The sequence below is a fragment of the Musca autumnalis genome, unplaced genomic scaffold, assembly GCF_047663935.1.
Source record: "Musca autumnalis isolate F117 unplaced genomic scaffold, ASM4766393v1 scaffold_2, whole genome shotgun sequence".
In the NCBI taxonomy this organism is placed as follows: Eukaryota; Metazoa; Arthropoda; class Insecta; order Diptera; family Muscidae; genus Musca; species Musca autumnalis.
Genome location: NW_027411755.1, coordinates 209,513,307 through 209,538,400, shown reverse-complemented (window position 1 = coordinate 209,538,400; position 25,094 = coordinate 209,513,307). Strand labels below are relative to the sequence as shown.

The window sequence follows — 25,094 nt, the reverse complement described above, 5'->3', positions numbered from 1 at the left end:
AGAATTTCTTTTTTAGGTTGGAAACCTAATTTTATTTTATCATATTATGATTATAAATCTAAAACGACATGTTGAGCTTGTTTTTCTGTTCTGAAAAATTAATGCGCATGCTGGGCGCATTAGTCAATATGATTATTAACATAGCATTCAAAATGCAATATTGTGATTAGAATTTCAATCAAATTACAATAGTGTAAAACTTGCTAAGTTTATTGTCAAAAGTCTAATTTTGTTAAATATTTCCATTTTTTATTTGATTACATTCGAATAGATTTTTCCCTCATGTAATGATGTAGGGTAATCCAAATAGATGCAATGTTGTTGCACAAAAAATTTTGGCTGCCATATGGGCGCCCAACCTCTGGCTTTAGTCGCCTGACTGCACATCTTCTATGCAACATTTGCATTGTGTGCCACAACGATTTGTTTAAACAAATTTACAAGCAAAAATACATATTCAAACTTCTCACAATATTTTGTATGATCTTCTTAATGAATATACCTTAAATTACTTATGTATACGAAGATTACATATATTTTATTTTTTAATATATAATTTTTTGTTGAAATTTGTGTTTGACATTATTTTGCGAATAACAACATTGAAGATTTCTTTAAACAAATTTTATTGTGTGACAACAATTCGATGAAGGGCAAGAGCAACAACTATATTGTGAAACATATTCTGAGAGCACTTTTTATACCCTCCACCATAATATGGAGGGTATCATTAAATTTGGCATTTCGTTTGTAGCACATCGAAATATTAATCGGAGACCGTATATGCATTTCTGAGTGAAATCGAACACTTTTACAATAAGGGGTTTCCTTGAACGCCTTTATTTTTGCTGTGGTGATGCTGCTCATCAGCAAAACATTTCAGTATATTTTCAGATTTTTTTGACTAACAGTTCCAGAGATATCGCGCCTTAAAAAAATTTCAGTAAAGGAAATACTCATAATTTCTTTGATATTGGTCCAAATAGAAAATAATCTTTTTTGTATTTTATTGTTTTTATCAGCTAATTAATAAAAAAAATAAAAAACCATTTTGCACATCAATGATTTTATTCTGCGGTATTTCTGATTTTTTTGTATTAAACTGCGATTAATTGCAAGAATTTAAAGTCTTATTTGGTAGCGGTATTCGAACAATTACTGTTTTTTTTTTTTCTAAATTTGTACAATTTGTTAATACAAAAAATCAGCGAGTTGACTTTTGTAAAACAATTACGCAAATAAATGTGGATTTTTTAAAAAGATTTTTTCATAAGCGATAATTTTCAGAAATATTTTTTATATTTTTTGATTTGATTTTTTGAAAACAATTTTGCATAAGAGTGGATTTTTTGTAAAGATTTTTTCATAAGCGATAATTTTCAAAAAAAAAAAAATTTAAAAGCGTCGATTTTTAAAATGTTTTTGTATAATCGTGGATTTTTAATAATATTTGTTTCATAGATGTGGATTTTTAGGAAATTGTTTTTCATAAGCGGGGATTTTTTAAAAATAATTTTTTGGATGGATATGGATGGATTTATGGATTTTTTAAAAATTTTCTTCTTTAAGTGTAAATTTTTTTAAAAATATTTTTAAAAGCGGGGAGTTTTTGATATATTTATATTTCACAATCGTAGATTTTTTTACCCTCAGCATTTATGCTAACGAGGGTATATACACTTTCATACGGGCAAAATGTGCCTCATCGAAATAATGGTTTTAGATCCCAAGTATGTTTGGACGAAATGTGTTTCAGACAATTTGGAGTCGATTGAGCAATGTCCGTCCGTCTGTCTGTCTGGCTGGAGCGCACGATAACTCTCGAACGGATCAACCGAGTTGGTCCAAAATTTGGCCTTCGTAATATTTTGTCCAAACTTGGTTTAAGTTCGAAGATGGGTTATATCGGTCCCCTCCTTCCGGTATCACCCCCCCCCCCCCCCAAAAGTTCGAAAATGTTCGGAAAATTTGTACGTACGATAACTCTTGAAGGAAGCAACCGATTATGTCCATAATTTGCAAATCGTAAAATGTCTACCAGACATTTTTTAACATGGACTCAATCGGTCCACTCCTTCGGGTACCTCCCACAAAAAAATTTGAATAAGTTCAGTTTAGGACCTGATCTCGAATCGCTTTGATTTTTGTTTTAGCAACTTGTATTCACTGCCCCTCATACGACGGTACAAGTTTCATCAGGGGCATGTCCATACTTCCTGAGCCTGAGAGTTGCACAAAACCCCTATGACACCGATTGGGTCCAAAATTTGGCCTTAGTAATACTTTGTGCAACCTTAGTTTAAGTTCGAAGATAAGCCATATCGAACAAAAGTTCAAAAATTGTCGAAAAAATTGTGCACATGATAACTCTTGATGGGAGAGACAGATTTGGTCCATACTTTACACATCCTAATATATCTACCGGTGCCACCGTGGTGCAATGGTATGCACACCCGCCTTACACGCTGAAGGTCGTGGGTTCGATTCCCCGGCCAGTCAACATCAAACACTTTTCAACGGTGGTAAAATACCCCTCTGTAATGTTGGCGACATTTTCTGAGTATTTCAGCCTTGTACAGCTTCTCTATAAAGTGGTGTCGTAAGACACGCCGTTCGGACTCGGCGATAAACAGTATGTCCCATATCATTGAGCTAATATGAATCGGGGTGCACTCATTAATATGAGAGAAGTCTCCCCTGTCCCGCCTGGGATGTTTGTGGAACAATTATATTATATATATATATATATATATATATATATATATATATATATATATATATATATATATATATATATATATATCTACCAGATATAGGTCAGGTTGGAATATTTTCTACATTTGTCCATTCCTTCTATAAGCGTTGATTTTTTAGAAATAAGCTTTAATAAGCGTTGATTTTTTATTTATATAAGGGTGAATTTTTTAAAAATATTTTTTTAAGCGTGGATATTTTTAAAATATTTTTATAAACGTGGATTTTTTTAAATATATTTTTATAAGCGTGTTTTTTCAAAATATTTTTAACGTGGTTTTTTAAAAAATATATTTATAAGCGTGGAGTTTTTAATTTTTTTTAAACGTGGATTTTTTAAAAATATTTTTGTAAGCATGGATTTTTTAAAAATATTTTTATAAGCGTGGATTTTTACAAGCCGAGCTGTTCAAAACCGGTGGCGACGCGCTGGTACGGTGTATGTATCAGCTAGTTATAATCATCTGGTAGAAATAACCCCTACCCGACGATTGGAACCTGAGCATCCTGTGTCCCGTCCACAAGAAGGGAGATAAGACTGTGTCCCCCAACTGCATGGGCATTAGTCTGCTCCTTATTGCGTAGAAGATAGTGTCGGGTATATTGGGCGAACGACTAAAGCCCATGGTCAACGAAATATTTGGGTCCTACCAAAATTTCGCATTTTGTTGAAGCAACTTGCATTGGCTGCCTCAATTGCGACGGTAAAAGTTTTTTCAAGGGCAAGTCCATACTTCTTGAGAAAAGGTGTAAAAACCATATGTAGTGGCTGGAAAACACAATAACTCTCTAACTCATCAACCGATTTGGTGCAAAATTTAGCTTTTGTTAATTTTGTCCAGACTTAGTTTCATTGGTATACACTAAACCTCTTGAACGGGGCAACTAAATTAGTAAATACTTTGGATCTCGTAATATTTTGCCCACATTAAGATAAACTTCAAAACTAGCCCATATCTGCCCTTTCCTAAGGGTACCTCCCCCACATTGTTCAACATTTGTGCGTAAGTGCTGTTTAGGGTGTGTTCGGAGATCTTTTGTAAATGTATACAGATGCTGTTCGTTGTGGTCCTGTTTACAGCGATATTATTATGTTTTCCGTGGACAAGTCCAAGATTCCTGGCATACTGGTCCGAAAGTTATACGATGACCCACTGAAATGACTAGTGGGTGCAATATCAATCGAAAGGATATGACTTCCAAACTAAGATCCACCTCCATAATGGACTATGTCGTTGCATTCCTTTAAATGCTTCCTCCGCAACACTTTTAAACTTTAATCCTAATATAAATGTTTGTCGGGAAGTTCAAATGTCTAATAAGGGCCACAAAATTCTGAAAATGTTTTAATTCACATAGGCTGAGGGTATATCTCGGACGGCAAAGTCGACTCATACTTTTTAACTTGTTTCCATACCGTTTCCCATGTATATTATATATATATTTTTTACACAAATGAACATTTTGTTAATATATGAGTTTAATATATGAGTTTTTGAGAACCCGCAGAGAAAAAATATTTTTCGGTTTTGTTGGAACAAAAATATCTATTTTGGTTCCAAAAATGTGTTTGTTTTGTACAAACATTGTAATCCAAATCCAAAAATACCATCTTTTGTTCCAAACATAGAAAACATAAACAACATTCGAATTTCCACAATATTGTAAAAATCGTTAACAATACCAATTGTAGGAACAATCATAATCTAAATTTTTTACATATTGTCAGCCCTGAAAACCAGATACTAAATTTTTTGATTTAAGTGTATATACTTCTCATGTACACTTTCACACAACTTTGATATAAATATTGCGTATAATATTACGAGCATTGATGAACGCTATACATGGTTTGCTACTTTAGCTGACAACAAAGACAAACAAAAAGCCACAAGCAGCCACCACAACATAAGGAATAATAAAACACTATAACAAATATGAAATGAAAGAAGAATGAAATAAAGAAGAAGAATGAAACAAAACAGAAACAAATAAAGATAAGAGTCTCATTGTTGGTATACATACACACAAAAACAAAGATAAAGGCAGCATGACATACAAACACCACAACTCAACAAAATTGTTTTTTCAACACGGCATCGAATAGCGAGAGAAGAGAAAAAAATTTTCAAAAAAAAGAGAGAAATATTGTTCAGTTAACACAAACTATTTTTGGATTTAACAACAACGATTGTTGGATTCACAATACTACATAAGGAATCCAACAATATGTTAACAATACATATTTTGCTCTTGGAATATTGTTGGATCAAACATATTTTTTTCTCTGCGTGTATTTTGGAAAAAAATTATTTTTATTTATTTATTTCAAATATTTATTATAATAAAAAATTAAAATAAAATAAATAAAATTGTATAAAAATAGCACTAGCATCTAAGGCTTTCGGCTATTTTTTTTTTTTTTTTTTTATAAAAAATAGCAGCACCATCTGAGGCTATCGGCTAAAAAAATAATTTTTTTGAAAAAAAAATTGAAGAAATTTTTTAAAAAAATTTATTTTTTTTGAAAAAGAAAATTGAAAAAATTGTTTAAAAAAATAATTTTTTAATTTTTTTTATTTTTACTGTTTTTAAATATGTAATTAGAACATATGGAAAAAGCACTCATTTTTTGAAACAAATTACAAAAACTCAACATTTTAACTTTGACCTTGAATTCCTCTGCAACTACCAAACCGAATTCAAATATTTTTAGTCCATCGGAAACCTGACTGCGTATCTATCAAACAAAAAAGGTATGAAAATGTCTCTATTCGTTCAAAAGTTACAAAGTTTTGACCAGCAAAAATCGATTCTGAGTCACTTTGTGTCGTAAGGCCCAGTTTTCGATGTAGCGAACAAGTGAAATACGATATCAGAAAACGCCATAGCCCAGATTTGGAAAATAAAGCAACAAAGAGGAATGGAGATCTTTTCATAGTTGGACCTATGGAATAAATATTCTGTAATAGGCCAAAATACAATTTTCTGAAAATTTCAGATACTATCTGCTAGTCATGGTAATTATACCCTCAGCATTTATGCTAACGAGGGTATATACACTTTCATACGGGCAAAATGTGCCTCATCGAAATAATGGTTTTAGACCCCAAGTATGTTTGGACGAAATGTGTTTCAGACAATTTAGAGTCGATTGAGCAATGTCCGTCCGTCTGTCTGTCTGTCTGGCTGCCTGGTGCGCACGATAACTCTCGAACGGATCAACAGATTCAATCCAAAATTTGGCTTTCGTTATATTTTGTCCAAACTTAGTTTAAGTTCGAAGATGTCTTATATCGGTTTACTCCTTCCGGTGTACGTACGAAGGGAGTAACCGATTTGGTCCATACTTTGCAAATCGTGAAATGTCTACCAGACTTAGATCAGGTTCCAATATGGACTCTACCGGTTGACTCTTTCGGCTACCTCCCACACAAAATTTGGGATAAGTTCAGTTTAGGGCCTGCTCGGGAATCTCTTTGATTTTATTTCAGCAACTTATATTCACTGCCCCCCATAAAACATTGTTCCACAACATCCCATACGGGACAAGGGAGACTTCTCTCATATCAATGAGTGCACCCCGATTCATATTTAGCTCAATGATATGGGACCTACTGTTTATCGCCGAGTCCGAACGGCGTGTCCTAAGACACCACTTGTAGAGAAGTTTTTCAAGGCTGAAATACTCAGGAAATGTCGCCAACATTACTGAGGGGTATTTTGCCACCGTTGAAAAATGTTTGATGTTGCCTGGCCGGGGAATCGAACCCCCGACCTTCTGCGTGCAAGGCGGGCATGCATACCATTGCACCACGGTGGCACCCATACGACGGTATAAGTTTCATCAGGGGCAAGTGCACACTTCCTGGTTGAAGTGCAAGATAACTCTCGAACGGATCTGGCGGTCCAAAATTTGGCCTTAGTAATATTTTATCTAAACATAGTTTAAGCTCGAAGATGAGCCATATCGGTCCACTTCTTCAGGTACCTCCCCCACAAAAGTTAAAAAATGTTCGGAATCATATTTCGTAACGTATCTCTTGAAGGGAGTGGCCGAATTGGACCATACTTTACACATCCTAATACATGTACCAGATATAGATCAGGTTTAAATATGGACTATATTTGTCCACTCCATCCAGTACCTCCGACTCAATATTTCGGATAAGTTCACTTTAAGACCTAATATTGAATCAGATTGATTTTTGTTGAAGCAACTTGCATTCGCTGCCTCAATTACGATGGTAAAAGTCCATACTTCTTGAGCAAACAGCCCGAAGGGTGTAAAAACCCTATAGACACCATATGTAGTGGCTGGAGATTCACTTCCATAATGGTCAATGTCGACCCATTCCTTTTAGTATCTCCTCCGCAAAACTTTTGATCTTTAATCCTAATAAATATTTTTGTCGGTACAAACGCCCAAAAATTTTTTTTGGAAAAAATTGTTTCAATATGCACAGGCTGAGTGTTTATTTCTTTCGGCAAAGCCGACTGATACTTTTTTACTTGTTTTATTATTTGGTTCATCTTAATAATCTTTAAATATTTATATTTGTAATAGTTAAATTTAATAATTTAATTTTTGTAAGGTTTTCTCAACGGAATGATGTCAGACAAGTGAAATATGAAAAAGCACCTTGAAGAATCTGGAAAACAAATATTAGAACAAATACGAAAGATTGTTGAAAATTGTATTGCTTGTTTACGATTGCAAACACTTACTGACAAAGCCATTGGCGAGGAGATGGTAAAGAAATTCAAAGCGGTCAACGAAAATGGTTTGCTATTGGTGGCAATGGCCAATTGTACCAATTTCATGAGACGTGCATTGGCCTTGGAATCCTTTGATTGATAAACGATTAATTCCCAATTGGATTCGTAATACATGGAACTAATTTGATTAGTCTAAGGAAAGGATTTAACATGTTATTCTCAAAAACTACTTTGGCGGGTTTGGGATTTAATTGGAGAATTTGATAGGCTATTGACACGAAACTGTGAATTTGAATTTCCGCTTAACTTACCGTTGTTACAACAGAGGTACCCATTCTGCCAATGGCTATGATATCTTGAATTTTCCCAATGGTCCAAAATATATAACCAATACTCGTCATGGGACTCTGTGTGAGGAAAAGGAAAATCCAAAAATCTTCACTAGATGCAAGGCCATATTTCGACATGGAACTTACCGTATAGACCTTAAAGCCCAGAGCACACAATGAAGCCGCCATAAATGCAATCATGACAAACAAACGAAATGAAAACTCCTCCTGAATTTCCTTAGCAAATATATTCAAGGCAATGTTTTCTTTTAAAGTTTCCACTAAAACTCGCCCATATTGATCAGCCACATCGGTTTGTTTCCGTTCCAATAAGGCCTCAACTTTGGCCATAAGCTTTTCACGCATCACTTGGTAGCGTCCATTCAAATGAAATATCAAAGTCGAAAGTGTGGTAGCTTCACCAAACATTAGCGTGGTCACAATCAGACCAATCCATACATTGCTTAGGGTGCATAGCAAATAAATCCACCAGGGTGTATAGTCAAATCTGGTAATCATTTTGTACATTAGTTCCCGACGTCCAACAACAAGCATATGTGTGGACATAATAAAATAGCTCATCAAGGCACAGAAATAGAAACTACTCAACACAAATATGGGCTTGAGTTGAGTTTTAATATTTTTGTAGATTTCCGGATGAAGAGATCTGAAGAAATTCCCATAGCTAATGTATTACTTTACAAAACTTCCACTAACTTACTTTTCAATGTAGATTTCTTTGTAGAATTTTTCCAGCAGCCGCTTGAAACCAGCCTTTTTCCAACCCATTTGAAAGGCACGCAAATGAATTTCAATTAGCACGAAATACGTTGGTACTCCCGTCAACATTTCATCCAAATTATTGATGTTCACACGAAGATATCGAAATTCCGCATCATTGGTAATAAGAAACAAAACGAAGGCTAAGCACCAGCAGAAACGATCAAAGGCGACAGCCATCCATGATGAATTATCATCTAAGGGCCAACAAATGTTGTTAGTTAAACGAAATAAGGCAATGGGCCAGGACATCGGAGCCTTTTGACCATCAGGTAAACGTGGACGATATAACATGGTCTATTTACTTTTCTATTTAAAACGAAACTAGGTACGTATCGCTGTAGCAAACAAATATAATTTCGCTAAAACTTTTATAGCGCAATGAAATTTATAGCAAAGAATAAATGGCCGGTATGAGATTAGTAATTGTCTTTGGTTTTGTAAATTGGAAAAGTTTTGCAGTACAATTGTTTTCACAATATTTTGAATGTGAGATTATTAACGATTTAAATTGAGCAATTTATAGTTTGCGTATTGATATTTTTATCACAAATTGTACAAAAACAGCAGACAAGGCTCTCTATGGCTGGAAGATTTTACTAAAAATTACTTACTTACTTAGCTGGCCCATTACAGAACATTTGTTCTATAGGCCGAACTAAGAAAAGATCTCCAATTCTCTCTATTTGTTGCTTCGCTCTCTGGAATACCGCGCCTTTTCATATCATCATCCACTTGATTGCGCCATCTATTCCTTGGCCTGCCAATTCTGCGTGCACCGTCAAGCGGTCCGTGTTTATACACCTTTTTAGCGGGGTCATCATCGCTCATTCTTATGATATGGCCAAGCCAACGCAATCGCTGCATCTCGATACGTTTAACAATATTGATGTCGTTGTACAGCAGATACAGCTCGTGGTTCATGCGACGTCGATATTCACCGTCAACGCAGATTGGTCTGTAGATCTTTCGAAGAATTTTTCTCTCAAACACACCAAGCACTGCCATGTCTGCTTGCGCAAGTACCCAGGCTTCGGAGCCATACATCAGCACGGGTAGTATCAGTGTTTTGTAGAGCGTTATTTTTGTTTGACGAGATGTGGCTTTGTTTTTAAACTGCGTACTTAAACCAAAGTAGCATCTGTTGGCCAATACAATTCTTGTTTTTATTTCACAACTGATGACGTTTGTTGTGTTTACGGAGGTGCTGAGGTAGAGGAAGTCTTTTACTACCTCAATATTATAGGAAACAACTTCCACAGTCGGTCCGAGCTCAATGGACGCATTGCGCGTCGACACCATCAACTTGGTCTTCTCACCGTTTACCGCCAGACCCACTTTAGCAGATTCTCCTTCGACCTTCATAAAGGTATCAGTTACTTCTTTTACTGATCGGCCTATATCATCAGCATAAGCAAGTAACATGTGACTATTGGTGTAGATTGTGCCACTTCTTTTGACGTTTGCCTCTCGCATAACCTTTTCCAGCAGGATGTTAAAGAGATCACACGAAAGGCTGTCTCCTTGTCTGAAACATCTTTTGGTACCAAACTCTTCGGAGAGGCTCTTTCCTATTTTAACTGAGGACCTCGTGTCAGTTAAAGTCATTTTGCAAAGCCGGATGAGCTTTGCGGGGATACCAAATTCAGACATGGCTTGGAATACCTTTGAACGCAGCGGGCTGCCGAAGGCTGCTTTATAATCAACAAAAAGGTGGTAGGTGTCGATCTGCATCTCTTGGGTCTTCTCCAGGATTTGCCGCAGGGTAAATATCTGGTCAATGGTGGACTTGCCAGGTCTAAAGCCGCATTGGTATGGTCCAATTATCTCGTTGACCATTGGCTTTAGTCGTTCGCACAATATCCCTGACACGATCTTGTAGGCAATAGGGAGTAGACTTATGCCCCTATAGTTAGAGCATACAGTCTTATCTCCCTTCTTGTGGACGGGGCACAGGATACTCAGGTTCCAATCGTCGGGTACTCGTTCTTCCTGCCAGATGGTGCTAACTAGCTGATGAATACACCTTATCAGCGTGTCGCCTCCGGTTTTGAACAGCTCGGCTGGTAAGCCATCGGCTCCTGCTGCCTTATTATTCTTCAGCCGATTTATTGCTGTCTTTACCTCATCTTGGCTGGGCGGTATACATTCAATACCATCTTCTGGGATTGGGAATGTGGTACCTTCGTCGTCTTCGCTGCTATTAGATACCAACAGTTTTGAAAAATGTTCTTTCCATATCCTGAGTACACTATCTGTATCAGTTACCAAATTACCTTGCTGGTCTCTACAGGAGGATGTGCCTGTACCAAAGCCATCAGTTTGATGCTTGACTCTTTGGTAGAATTTTCGGACTTCATTCTGGCTCCTGTACATCTCGATTTTTTCACACTCCCGCTTTTCCATCTCTCTCTTTTTCCTGCGGAAAAGACGTTTCTCCTCTCTCCTTTTCTCCCTGTATCTCTCTCGTGCACTACGCGTTGCTACGGATTGTAAAGTAGCCCTATATGCCGCATTTTTCTCTTCGGTGGCAGCACGACACTCCTGATCATACCATAGATTCCTTGGTGGAGGCCTCTGGTATCCAAGTATGGATTTTGCGGCTGTTTGCATGGAGTGGGCAATGCTTTGCCATTGCGCTGATATGTTATCGGAAGAGGAGTGCTTTGATTAAGCAATTGGGCTAGTTGAGTGGAATATGCTGTGGCTATCCGTTGTGATTGCAGCTTACCGATGTCTAACTTTCGTGTTGTGTCTGTTCGTACTTTGTTTGCTACGTTTAAGCGGGTGCGTACCTTTGCTGCAACAAGGTAGTGGTCCGAATCAATGTTTGCGCCTCGGAACGATCGTACATCCAACACGCTCGATGAATGTCTTCCATCTATCACAACATGATCAATTTGATTTCTTGTTTTCTGATCTGGAGACAGCCAGGTGCCCTTATGAATATCGAGATGATTAAATCTGGTACTGCTAACTACCATATTTTTTTTGCAGCTGCAAAGTCTATCAGCCTCATACCATTGTCAGATGTTTCACTGTGGAGGCTGAATTTCCCGACTGTTGGGCCAAAGATATTCTCCTTTCCAATGTTGGCATTAAAATCGCCTAGAATGATTTTAATGTCATGTGCAGGGCAACTGTCATATGTTTCTTCTAAGCGCTCGTAAAATATATCTTTGGTCTGTTCGTCCTTTTCTTCAGTGGGAGCATGAGCGCAAATAAAGCTGACGTTGAAGAATTTAGCTTTTATTCGAATTGCACCAAGTCTTTCATTCACTGGAGTGAAGCTGGATACCAGATGTTTTAGTCTCCGACTTACTACAAATCCGCAACCAAACTCATGCTTTACGTCATGGCAGCTATAATACAGTGCGTCACCTTTAGGTGTTGTTGTGACGCCTTTCCCAATCCATCGTATTTCCTGTATGGCAGTAATATCGGCCTTGTACTTTTTAAGTGGAGCAAATCGATTGCTCACTTCGCCAGTTATCGTTCACACAATTTTTCGAAAACAATTTTGAACATTTTTGGGGGATGTGTGGACCGACGTAGCCTACATTCGAACTTAAAGAAAGCTTGGACAATGTATTACGAAGTATAAAATTTGGTTCTAATCGGTAGATCCGTTCGAGAGTTAACGTGCGCACCAGCCAGCTAGACATTAAGAGAGACAGATGAACGGACAGGGCTAAATGGACTCAAATTGTCTGAAACGAATTTCGTCCAAACATACTTGGGGTCTAAAACCAATATTTCGTTAAGACACATCTTTGGACGTATTTTCTTTGTATCGCCTTTACCCTAAATCCTGAGGTATAAAATAGTTGGCGAAGCGACCCCATGCTGCAATATTTGTATAAAACATTCAATTTTACAACTGAACTGAAAATTTCTCTCTCATGATAGAGACAATTTGTAGCATGGGAGGAAATTGTGGTTCTCTACAAAAAACCCATTATATATTAGGCAGTAGGCCCGTTAACTAGCAGACACATTATTGCAATTTGCATCAGGGGATAGATCAGTAGTTATTATTCCATATGTAGGCTACTTTGCCGGTATATGCCCTCCAGGAATTAAAATATGGACTAAAAATAAAATTTGTATATTTTTCATACAAAAGTAATAGTCTATGTCACCCGCTAAATAATTTCAGATTATCATTCAAAATTGTAGACATCTTCTTTGACCTAAACTCTTACCCGGTGAAAATTTTCGTGACTATTGGGGTAAAATTGCGACCTCTAACGAGTTTATGATTACACTATATACGAATAACTGAAAATATTGGGATGTAACTCTGTTATCTGATCATGCACACCACCACAACTGGCATCAATTGTAAGGTCAAGCGTTCCATTTCCAAGGGTAGCTTACTTGTCCGGAATGTATCTTCCAGGAATAAAGATATAAGTTGTATATTAAACATTTTCACAATTTTCACTCAAAAGTTGTGGTCCATTTAACCCTCTAAATATTATCTGATCGCCATCTCAAATTGCAAGCTTCTTCTCTGTCATATACTCTTACCTTATATAAAATTTCGTTGATCGGACTATTATTGCAACCTACAGAGCCGATAGAAAATTGAATAAATATTATGTTTTTGGTCAATTTCACCCGCTAAATATTTCTCGATCATCACCAATAAGAATGGGGATCTATTCTGGCCTGAACCCGACCTCCATACAAAATTTCGTGACAATCGGTCCATAATTGCGGCCTGGAGCGCACAGTGTCACGACCGTGGCCAAAAATGGTGAAAACTAACTACTTCGTTGTACAAATTTATTGATGGGCAGTGATAGAAAACATATTAAATAAGAAGAATCTGAATTTTGGTACTGATACGTGAAGTAGTTTTTGCTATATCAGAATTTAAATCCGACAATTTTAGTTAATACGTATTTTTGTGTTTTTCTTCCTAAAATTAATAAATTATGTTATGCGTTAATATTTAAAATTAAAATGTAACGGTCGCTGCAAAAATGGTTCCTAAGTTCTCTTGCGATGTAATAAACTTGGCTACACTTTTGTTTGCATGTAAATATTAATCATATTGTGTTTACATTTACCCAAACATGTATTACTAAGTTTATTCATTTTCTGAAGCAAATTTTAAATTGAGTAGAGTGGGAAAAAATTGTATAAAAGTGTATATCGATATTTTTTGCTGTATGAGTAGTAAAAAGTGAGTACTTCAAATATATAAAGGTCCCAGCTGCAGAGGTTTGCAGACGAATGTGTCATTTCTCTTTTTCAGCGACCACCTCACTGAGAGGATACCCCCTTTTTTAACAAATCGTTTTGCGGTGTTGGCTATAGCGCGAAAACGAATGAACCGAGCATCATATATTTTTGTGGGCTTATTAAGTACCTAATAATCTTGCTTTAAAACGAGATAATTTTAAAAATATCAATTTAAAAAAAAAAAAATGTGAACAGCGAAAATCAAAATTCGATTTTTTACAAAAAATTTACCGTTTTTTGACCACTAATCGGTCAAAAAAAATTTTAAATGAAATTTCTCATATATAAAGACAATATTTCGATAAATTCAATATGCTCACAAACAATATGAAGACTAAACACCAAATTTCAGTCATATCGGGTGGATATTGAGGCCACAACACTCAAAATACCGAAAATGAGGAGGCACGGTTGTATGGGGGCTATAGGAAGACGAGAACCTATACCGACATATTTCTGGTGGAAGGTTATAAGTCCTCCAACGGAGACTTAATACCAATTTTCAGCCATTTCGGTGTGATAATCAGGCTAAAACCTCCAAAATACCGAAAATCGGGAGGTACCGTCCTATGGGGGCTATATGAAGGCGTGGACCTATGCAGACAAATTTCAAGGAGAAGATATAATGCCCCCTACGAAGACTAAATACCAAATTTCAGCAATTTCGGTGTAATAATGAGGCTAAAATCTTCAAAATACCGATAATCGGGAGGTACCGTTGTATGGGGGCTATATCAAAACGTGGACCTAAGCCCACAATTTTCTGTCGGAATGTTTGATACCTCTGCCGAAGACTAACCACAAAATTTGAATACTTTCGGCTGGTCATCGTGTCTAAAACATTCAAAATACCGAAAATCGGGAGGTACGGTTCTATGGGGGCTATATCAAAACGTGGACCGAACAACCCAATTTTTTGTCCTGAAGATTGTAAGTCAATAATAGGTACGTGTACCAAAATTGATGCACCTACGACAACTCCTTCTATTTTTGGCCACAGTTAATATGAACTCGCGACATTGTGGAGCGTGTTTACAATTTATTATGGACAGACGGACGGACACACAACTCAAAATCGCTTTATCTCGTCGAGATATGAAGATTGGTATACCACATTGGGGGGTCTCCGACGAATATTTCGCGGTGTTACATGAATTTTTTCCAACACAAACTTATAATACCCTTTCCACATTGTGGTGTAGGGTATAAAAAGTATCAGTCGAATTTGCCGACAGAGATATATCCTCAGCCTGTGTGGAGTGAAATACTTTTTTTTTCAAAATTTTGGGCGTATGAATCGACAAAAGTATGGAAAACCTTCGGTATCCAAAACTGTTAAACATTTCTGTGGTTGGTACCACAAGGGTTGGACAGATAGGGCCCAAATTTGAACATAAACTAAGATTCGACAATATTTAAAGATCCAAAGTTTGGACCAAATCGGTTGATACGTCTATGAGAAATCGCGCGTAACATTTTAGCGAATATTTTCGAACTTTTGTGGGGGAGGTACCGGAAGGAGTGGATCTACATTCGAATTTCATCTAATATTTGCAGAAATATTACAATATCCAAAGTGTAGACGAACGCAGTATTCGGTTCGAGCTCTCCAGTCACTACATATGGTGCCATAGGGTTTTTTTACAACTTTCGGGCTGTTTTCTCAAGAAGTATGGAGTTGCCCCTGAAGAAACTTTTACTGGCGTAATTGAGGCAGCGAATGCAAGTTGCTCCAACAAAAATCAAAGTGATTCGAGAGCAGATCTTAAAGTGAATTTATCCAAAATTTTGTGTAGGAGGTACCCGAAGGAATGTACAAATATAGTCCATATTCGAAACTGATCTATATCTGGTAGATATATTAGGATGTGTAAAGTATGGACCAAATCGGTCACTCCCATTAAGAGTTATCGTGCGCACAATTTTCCGAATATTTTTGAACGTTTTTGTGGGAGGTACCTGAAGAAGTGGGCCGAATTTTCTTATCTTTGAACTTAAATTAAGTTTGCACAAAATATTACGAAGATCACATTTTGGACTGAATCGGCAGGTCCGTTCGAGAGTTATCTTGCACTCCAACCACTACACACGGTGTCATGGGGTTTTTTTGTTCCTTTCAGGCTAAGTTTGGACAAAATATTACGAAAGCCAAATTTTGGACCGAATCGGTTGATCCATTCAAGAGTTATCCTGCGCCCCAGCCAGCCAGACAGACAGACAGACAAACGGACGGACATGGCTAAATCAACTCCAAATTGAAACACATTTCGTCCAAACATACTTGGGGTCTAAAACCATTATTTCGATGAGGCACATTTTGCCCGTATGAAAGTATATATATCCTCGTTAGCATAAATGCTGAGGGTATAAAAAAGTATGAATGGCGAAAAGTTCGGCCAGGCCACCCTTGCTATACCCTTCACCACGAATTGTATTGAAGTAAAATGGAACGATTAGTTTCCTTTCGTCTATGAAGAAGACTAAATAGCAAATTTCAGCATGTTCGGTAAAACAATGTGGCTTACCTTCAAAATACCGAAATTCGGGAGGTACCGTTCCATGGGGGCTATATCACAACGTCGAACTATACCTACAAATTTGTGGCGGAAAGTTTTTAGAATCAAAGAAGACTAAATAGCAAATTTCCAATATTTCTGTAAAACCTACAAAATACCGAAAATCAAGATGTACGCTTCTATGGGGGAGTAAGAACCCGCGGATAATTCTTTTCTGGAATATTTTATTACCACATCGAACACTAAATAACAAATTTCAGTCTTTCGGTGGGATATTGAAGTCACAACCTTTAGAATTACGAAAATCGTGAGGTACCGTTCTATGGGGGCTATATCGAAACGTGGACCTATACTGACAAATTTCAGTCAGAAAGGCTTTTACCTCCAACAAAGACTAAATACCAAATTTCAGCCATTTCGGTAGGTTGCTATGGCCACAACCTTCAAAATACTGAAAATCGGGAGCGTGAACCTATACCGAAAATTTTCTAGGAGAAAGTTGTATATCCCCAACCAAGACTAAATACCAAATTTCAGCCATTTCGGTGTGATAATGGGGCTAAAACTTTCAAAATACGGAAAATCGGGAGGTACCGTTCTATGGGGGCTATATGAAGGAGTGGACCTATACCGACAAAATTCAAGACTAATTACCGAATTTCAGCCATTTCGGTGTTATAATGAGGCTAAAACCCTTCAAAATACCAAAAATCGGGTGGTACCGTTCTATGGGGACTATATCCAAAGTGGACCGATACAGCCCATTTGCAATATCAAACATCCTAGGAGTAATAAAAACTTCTACACCAAATTACAGAGCTCTATCTTAAAAATTGCGAGCTGTATATTGATTTTAACAGACGGACGGACATGGTTGTGTCGACTTAGAATTTTACCCTGATCAAGAATATATATACTTTATAGGGTCTCCAATGAATATATCGATGTGTTACAAACAGAATGAAAAATTTAATTATACCCTCCGTAAAAAAATAAAAAAAATTGATTTTTTCAAAAAAATTTACAATATGCGTGGTATTTGAACACATAATCACAATTGGCATCAATGAAAAGGCCAGGAGTCCACCTTTGCACGTATAAAGTAAAATAGCTGTCAAGTATATATTCTCGTTGCAAATAAATAATTAAATTATTAAATAAAAATTAACAGATTTTTCTTCAAAAGTTTGGCCTACTGGCTCCGCCAAATAGCATGCGAATATCATCCAAAGGTGTAGGCTAGTTCTTTGCAATGTACCCCAACCATGGATGACGTTAAACATTATTATTCCTTTAAGGTTATATTAATTATTAAATACGTGTTTGAACTCTACTCTTATAACATTATCCAAAGTTGTACAAATGTTTTGGATTGTTTTCATAAATGATGAAACTGTGTGTATGTGTGTGAGAATAATAAAGAAAACAATTTCTTAAAATTAAGTCATTTAAAACAAAAGAGCAAAAATGCCGTAGACGTTTAGAAAATTCATTTGAAAATTGACATAAAATGTTGTTGTGTTTTTGTGGTTACATTTGGTCTTAGTTTGGAAAGTTTTAAGAAATTATAAACTAAATGTTTTAATAGGCCCCTTAGACACCATTAGCCACATGTCATATCAAATAATTTCTCAGAAGACAAATAACAAAAGAATGAACAACAACAAAGAACAAAATGCAATTAACAAATGTGTTTTATTTCGGATTTAATGTTAAGGACATTTGTTAACGTGTTTCCAAATAAGTTTATGGACATTGATTTATTTTAGCAAGCCAAGAAACACATTCTCGGAATCGAATCCCAGTAAATAAAGTAGACTTCAACGTAGCGATATCAGAAATGTAAAATATGAACTTGCACCTTGAAGTATCTGTAAAACAAAACAATCAAAGTGTACATCAATTACAAGGACTAATCGCAAAAAATATCCGTTGCAATACTCACGGTTAAAGCTGATGCCAATGAAACATCAAAGAAATTCATGCCAGTCAAATTGAAGGGCTTCTCATTGATGGCTATTGCCAGTGTTATGAATTTCATCAACCGCGCATTGGCCTTAGGATCCGTGTAGTACTGTATTATCGATTCCCATTTCGATTCATAGTACATTGAACTAATGGCATCGGTCTAAGATAAAAGTGAAAATTTTGTGAGTTACCAATACTATACCTGATTCTACAATCATAAAAATAACACATATTTAAAAAAATAAATAAATAAATATATGGAATTTTAGGGTTGGGTTGGCGTTTTGTTTTTTTATTTGGGATGATGACTTCTATTTTGTTTTTCAAAATAGTCAGGCTTAATATTTTATTAAAACAACTTTAATTTATTAGTGGAAAAAAAAACTGGCGATGTTTACCAAGGGGTAAGGCAGGGAAGACTATAGTTCCAGATCTCGATACAGATCTTCATCAGTTCCCTTGTTTCTTGTTTTTCAACAAGAAACTTTTTATACCCAAGTGTGAGCAATTGATACGTATCCAAATAGATTCGTATCCAAAGAAACACTCTGATCAAGACTATGGGATTAAGCCTAACTATTTTGAAAAACAAAATAGAAGTCATCATCCCAAACAAAAACAAGCTAACCCTCCTAATTGTGAGACCAGGCACCGCCAAAAGTTTGGTTTATTGCTGTTGTTAGCATTACACACAAACTAGTTGTGTGTTTTTTTTTGTTGAGACTGAACGAACGCATAGCAGTGGGAAAGATTTGGTTTTGTTTACAAGTGCAGTTGTTCGAGTTTGGGTCGTGCCAAAGAATTTCTCGATCAGAGTGTTTCTTTGGATACGTATCTACTTGAGTGAACAATTGACACTTGGATATAAAAATTTTCTTGTTGAAAAACGAGAAAAAAGGGAATTGATGAAGATCTGTGGCGAGATCTGAAACTATAGTCTTCCCTGCTTTACCCCTTGGTAAACATCGCAAATTTTTTCCCACTAATAAATTAAAGTTGTTTTAATAAAATATTAAAACAACGACTGTGGGATTAAGCCTGACTATTTTGAAAAACTATATTGAATTTTTATAAAAATGTTTTAATTTTTTTGGAGCATTCAAAAACGACAATAAAGCTGAATTTTTTTAAAGATATTTTGGAGCAGTCAAAGGCGGCAATAAGCGTAGATTTTTTGGAGCAGTCAAAGGCTGCAGTAAACGTGGATTTTTTTAAAGAGTTTTCGGAGTAGTCAAAAGCTACAAGAAACGTGGATGTTTTAACACTTTTTTGGAGCAGTCAAAGGCTGCAATAAACGTGGATTTTTTAAAGATGTTTTGAGGCAGGTAAAGACCTGGATTTTTTAAAGATGTTTTGAGGCAGTCAAAGACCTGGAGTTTTTAAAGATGTTTTGAGGGAGTCAAAGACGTGGATTTTTTAAAGATGTGGATTTTTACCAATTTTTTGAAGCAGTTAAAAACCGCAGTAAACGTGGATTTTTACAAATTTTTGAAGCAGTCAAAGACCGCAGTAAACGTGGATTTTTACCAATTTTTTGAAGCAGTCAAAGACCGCAGTAAACGTGGATTTTTACCAATTTTTTGAAGCAGTCAAAGACCGCAGTAATCGTGGATTTTTTTAACGATTTTTGGAGTAGCCAAAATCAGTAGTAAACATGGTATTTTTAAAGATTTTTGGAGTAGCTAAAGTCCGTAGTAATCGTGGATTTTTTAAAGATTTTTGGAGTAGTCACGATCCGCAGTAAACGTGGTTTTTTATAGACTTTGGAACATTCAAAGGCTGCATCAAACGTGATTTTTTATACCCTCAGCCTTTAGGCTAAGGAGGGTATATACACTTTGATACGATGAAAATGTGCCTCATCGAAATAATGGTTTTAGACCCCAAGTATGTTTGGACGAAATGTGTTTCAGACAATTTGGAGTCGATTGAGCAATGTCCGTCCGTCTGTCTGTCTGTCTGTCCTGCTGGCTGGAGCGCACGATAACTCTCGAACGGATGAACCGATTTGGTTCAAATTCTGGCTTTCGTAATATTTTGCCCAAACTTAGTTTAAGTTCGAAGATGGGTCATATCGGTCCACTCCTTCCGGTACCTCCCCCACAAAAGTTCGAAAATGTTCGGAAAATTTGTACGTACGGTAGCTGTTGAAGGGAGTAACCGATATGGTCCATACTTTGCAAATCGTGAGATGTCTACCAGGCTTAGATGAGTTTCCAATATGGACTCAATCGATCCACTCCTTCCGGTACCTCCCACACAAAATTTGGGATAAGTTCAGTTTGGGACCTGCTCTCGAATCGCTTTGATTTTTGTTTTAGCAGCTTGTATTCACTGCCCCCTATACGACGGTACAAGTTTCATCAGGGGCTAGTCCACACTTCCTGAGAAAATAGCGCCAAAGTTGCAAAATAACCCTATGACACCGTGTGAGGTGGTTGGAGCGCAAGATAACCCTCGAACGGATCTGCCGATTCGATCCAAAATTTGGCCTTAGTAATATTTTGTCCAAACATAAATTAAGTTCGAAGATAAGCCGTATCGGTCCACTCCTTCAGGTGCCTCCCCCACAAAAATTAAAAAATTTTCGGAAAAATTGTTAGTACGGTAACTCTTGAAGGGAGTGGCCGAATTGGTCCATACGTTACACATCCTAATATATCTACCAGATATAGATCAGGTTCAAATATGGACTATATTTGTCCACTCCATCAGGTACTTCCCACACAAAATTTCGGATAAATTCACTTTAAGACCTGCAATCGAATCACGTTGATTTTTGTTGAAGCAACTTGCATTCACTACCTCAATTACGGTGTTAAAATTTTTTTCAGGGGCATGTCCATACTTCTTGAGCTAACAGCCCGAAGGGTGTAAAAACCCCCTATGGTACCATATGTAGTGGCTGGAGATCCACTTCCACAATGGTCAATGTCGATCCCTTAAATATCTCCTCCGCAAAACTTGTGATCTTTAATACTAATCAACATTTTTGTCGGTTCATACATCAACAATTTTTAAAACCCCCTAATTGTTTCAATATACACAGGCTGAGGGTATATCTATGTCAGCTAAGCTGACTGATACTTTTTTTACTTGTTTAAAGATATTTAGATCAGTAACCGGCTGCAATAAACGTGGATTTTTTTAAGATATTTAGATCAGAAACCGGCTGCAATAAACATGGATTTTTAAAGATATTTTAAAGCACTGAAAGGATACAAAAAACATGGATTTTTTAAAGATATTTTGGAGCAGTCAAAGGCTGCAATAAACGTGGATTTTTTTAAGATATTTAGATCAGAAACCGGCTGCAATAAACGTGGATTTTTAAAGATATTTTAAAGCACTCAAAGGCTGCAATAAACGTGGATTTTTTTAAGATATTTAGATCAGAAACCGGCTGCAATAAACATGGATTTTTAAAGATATTTTAAAGCACTGAAAGGATACAAAAAACATGGATTTTTTACAGATATTTTGGAGCAGTCAAAGGCTGCAATAAACGTGGATTTTTTTAAGATATTTAGATCAGTAACCGGCTGCAATAAACGTGGATTTTTTTAAGATATTTAGATCAGAAACCGGCTGCAATAAACGTGGATTTTTAAAGATATTTTAAAGCACTCAAAGGCTGCAATAAACGTGGATTTTTAAAGATATTTTAAAGCACTCAAAGGCTGCAATAAACGTGGATTTTTTAGAGATATTTTGGAGCAGTCAAAGGCTGCAATAAACGTGGATTTTTTAGAGATTTTTTGGAGCAGCCAAAGGCTGCAATATACGTCAATTTTTTAAAGATTTTTTTGGCCATTCATAAAACGATTTAAACGTGGATTCTTCAAAGATTTTTTGGGCTATTCAAAAACCGCTATTTGCAGGCCTTAATATAAATATATGGGGATTTCTGAGTGAAATCGGACACTTTCTCAAGATGAGGTTTTTGATTTCCTTTATTTTTTGCTGTGGTGATGCTGCTCATTAGCAAAACATTTTAGTATATTTTCAGATTTTTTTGACTAACGGTTCCAGAGATATCGCGCCTTGAAAAAGTCAAATTCTGAAAACTACATACAAAGAAATACTCATAACTTCTTTAATATTGGTCCAATTTGAAAACATTTTTTTTGTATGTTTTGTTGTTTTATCAGCTATTAAAGAAAAAATAGCAAAAAAAATAGCATCCAGCTCACTGTGCATATTTTTTGCTATTTTTTATTTAAAAGCTGATAAAACAACAAAACATACAAAAAAAGATGTTTCCAAATTGGACCAATATTAAAGAAGTTATGAGTATTTCTTTGCATAAAGTTTTTACAGAATTTGACTTTTTCAAGGCGCGATATCTCTCGAACCGTTAGTCAAAAAACGCTGAAAATATTCTAAAACGTTTTGTTAATCAGCAGCATCACCACAGCAAAAAATAAAGGAAATCAGAAACCTCATCTTGAAAAAGTGTCCGATTTCACTCAGAAATCCCTATATAGATTTTCAACTTACTCGTGTTGCAATTGTTGTTCCTATTTGGCCAAATGCAATTGCCTCCAGAATTTTACCGATTGTCCAGAATATATATTGTATATTGTTTGCTGGACTCTATAGAAAAACAAAAAAACGTGAAGATTTCAAACATAAGAACATTTTTCAACATCCACACACACACATGCAATTTCTCACTCACAGTATAAACTTTAAATACCAAAATGCAGAGGGTGGCGGCCAGAAATGAAAAAAGAATAAATATTCGAAATGAAAATTCTCTTTTAACTTCATGGGCAAATTGATTTAAACGAATATTTTCCTTCAGCGTATCCACAATAACTAGGTTAAACTTCTCTAATGCGCTGGGGTCATTCGGTGCTGATTTCAGGATTTTCTCAATGCGAAGCATCAAATTGTCACGCATTATTTCATAACGACCATCAATATTGTGAATGAACATTGTCAGAATATAGGATTCACCGATAAGTGTTGCGATTGTAAGAGCACCAACCCACAAATAGCTCAACATCAGAGGAATATAAATGCGCAAATCCCGATGGTCAAAGGGCAGTATCATTTTGTACATCAAAGGTTTATCGCCCATGGCAAGACCGTAAACGGCATATACTATATAGCTGAGATAGACGCACACATAGAATGTAGAAAACACCACCACAGGGTAATAACTGCGTAAGTTTCTGGCATGGATATCAGGTCTAGAGGATCTACAAGAAAGACATACATTATTGGAATGAATAGCGGCAGGTCTCTCTCATGAACTTACTTGTCAACATATATCTCAGCATAGAATTTTGTCAACATCCGTTTAAACGAGTTCTTATTCAAACCCGCGGTAAAGGCTCTTAAATGGATTTCTATCATCACTAAATAGGTTGGCAATCCAGTCAACAAATCATCGAGATTATTGCGATTGTAGTAGAAATAACGAATTTCGGCTTCATTGAACATGAGAAGTAACACGAAGGTGAAAACATAGATAAACTTCGTTAGGCTATGTGTCCACCAGGCAGCACCATCTTCCAAAGGCCAACAGATGATGTTGCAACGACGATAGAACGCCAAGGGCCATGGGAGTTGTACCGCTTTACCATTGGCCAAACGTGGAGTGAATAACATGACGTTTCAAAGATTAAACGGAGTGGGAATAAATCGAGGAACTAAAAAGGACTTCTTTACAAAAAACTCCTTTTTATAGTATTTTTTGGATGGGAAAATTTACCTCCTTTGGGGCTATTTGTAAGGAATTTTAAATATGTATTTGGTTTCAAAACTTAAACCGCTTGTTAACAGTTTACGTAAATTGTGGTCTATATAATAACTTCAGTAAAGAAACTTTTAAATTTCGTGTGGAAGGAAACAAACAAAGAGATTAAACAATTATTAAAGGTAATTCCTCATTGTCTGTGATTGCGGTCATATGTAGTTTTTCGAATTGAAGTATAACTTTTCAAACAAATAATGAAAATAAATATAGCAGAACATTGAAGGAAAATGTATTAACGTGATACATCACTCAAAGTGTGAAATATAAACATATTAGGGCGGAGTGATTTGAATGGAAGGAAAAACCTTAATTGGTGCGTCGCCTTTGTAATTCCAGGGATTGTTCTGAACAAAAAAAACTGCTAGAGTTTATGTCTACGGTGAAAATCGAGCCTCCCGATTTTGACTTGAATTTTTTTATCAATTTTTTTTTATATTTTGGCACAAAACAGCCAAACCATTGAGATTTTCCATTCAACCCTAAGACAAAATTTGTAGCCAAGACAATAACACTGTGCAACATTTTTAAGGTGATCTTGTGCAAACATTTCGAACTGAAGATTGTTTGAAAGTACAGATCCAAACGCCAAGAAACCCTAGTAGGATTTTGTTGTGTCAGATCCAGCTTATCAAAACATGGTTAAATATTGAGTTTTTAAAGAAATTCGGGGCTATATCTTTGAAACCAACGCTAGTCTTCTTCTGACCTCTGAAGCAAACTTGTAGGTTAGGCCAAGAACAAAATATTTGGAGAAATAATGAACTCGAAAAACTACATTTATTGCCTCAAATTTCAAAATATATGCAAAAATACCACAATTTTTATACATTTCTGAATATTTTCTTTTGGAAAAGTATTTGCTGGAATGTAATACACAACTCTTCAGAACTTGTCATTGTTGTAAAATGCCTCTATCCCGTTGTTTTCAGTACATTTTTCAACGACGATTTAATAAAAATGTCAATAATGTAGTGAAATCCGAAATGCGTGAATAAACTGTTGGTGTGA

At 36.1% G+C, this 25,094-nt stretch overlaps 3 protein-coding genes across 4 annotated transcripts in view; all 3 read right to left on the bottom strand.

Annotated features, from left to right (window-relative positions):
- LOC141395201 (serine/threonine-protein kinase MARK1) overlaps positions 1 to 25,094 on the bottom strand; it is a 344,095-nt gene that overhangs the window by 143,346 nt on the left and 175,655 nt on the right. The gene's annotated exons all lie outside the window — the stretch shown is intronic.
- LOC141393312 (odorant receptor 74a-like) lies at positions 7,356 to 8,876 on the bottom strand. Its single transcript, XM_073966302.1, has 5 exons — positions 8,524 to 8,876; positions 7,950 to 8,469; positions 7,785 to 7,880; positions 7,483 to 7,665; positions 7,356 to 7,406 (listed from the first exon to the last, which is right to left on the bottom strand). The coding sequence occupies exons 1-5, from the start codon at positions 8,874 to 8,876 to the stop codon at positions 7,356 to 7,358; spliced, it is 1,203 nt and encodes a 400-aa protein (XP_073822403.1).
- LOC141392504 (odorant receptor 35a-like) lies at positions 18,109 to 23,938 on the bottom strand. Its single transcript, XM_073965442.1, has 6 exons — positions 23,586 to 23,938; positions 23,001 to 23,526; positions 22,820 to 22,915; positions 18,522 to 18,527; positions 18,297 to 18,479; positions 18,109 to 18,222 (listed from the first exon to the last, which is right to left on the bottom strand). Exons 1-6 carry the CDS (start codon positions 23,936 to 23,938, stop codon positions 18,172 to 18,174), a joined length of 1,215 nt encoding a protein of 404 aa, XP_073821543.1. The 3' UTR covers positions 18,109 to 18,171.

Bases quoted from the DNA above. Each gene is read 5' to 3' on its own strand.
- LOC141393312 (XM_073966302.1), bottom strand. From the start codon at position 8,876: ATGTTATATCGTCCACGTTTACCTGATGGTCAAAAGGCTCCGATGTCC. The intron at 8,470-8,523 runs GTAAGTTAGTGG...GAATTTCTTCAG, and splicing joins AAAGAAATCTACATTGAAAA to ATCTCTTCATCCGGAAATCT. The intron at 7,881-7,949 runs GTAAGTTCCATG...TTCCTCACACAG, and splicing joins TGGGCTTTAAGGTCTATACG to AGTCCCATGACGAGTATTGG.
- LOC141392504 (XM_073965442.1), bottom strand. From the start codon at position 23,938: ATGTTATTCACTCCACGTTTGGCCAATGGTAAAGCGGTACAACTCCCA. The intron at 23,527-23,585 runs GTAAGTTCATGA...TCTTTCTTGTAG, and splicing joins GCTGAGATATATGTTGACAA to ATCCTCTAGACCTGATATCC. The intron at 18,223-18,296 runs GTGAGTATTGCA...TTTGTTTTACAG, and splicing joins CATTGGCATCAGCTTTAACC to ATACTTCAAGGTGCAAGTTC.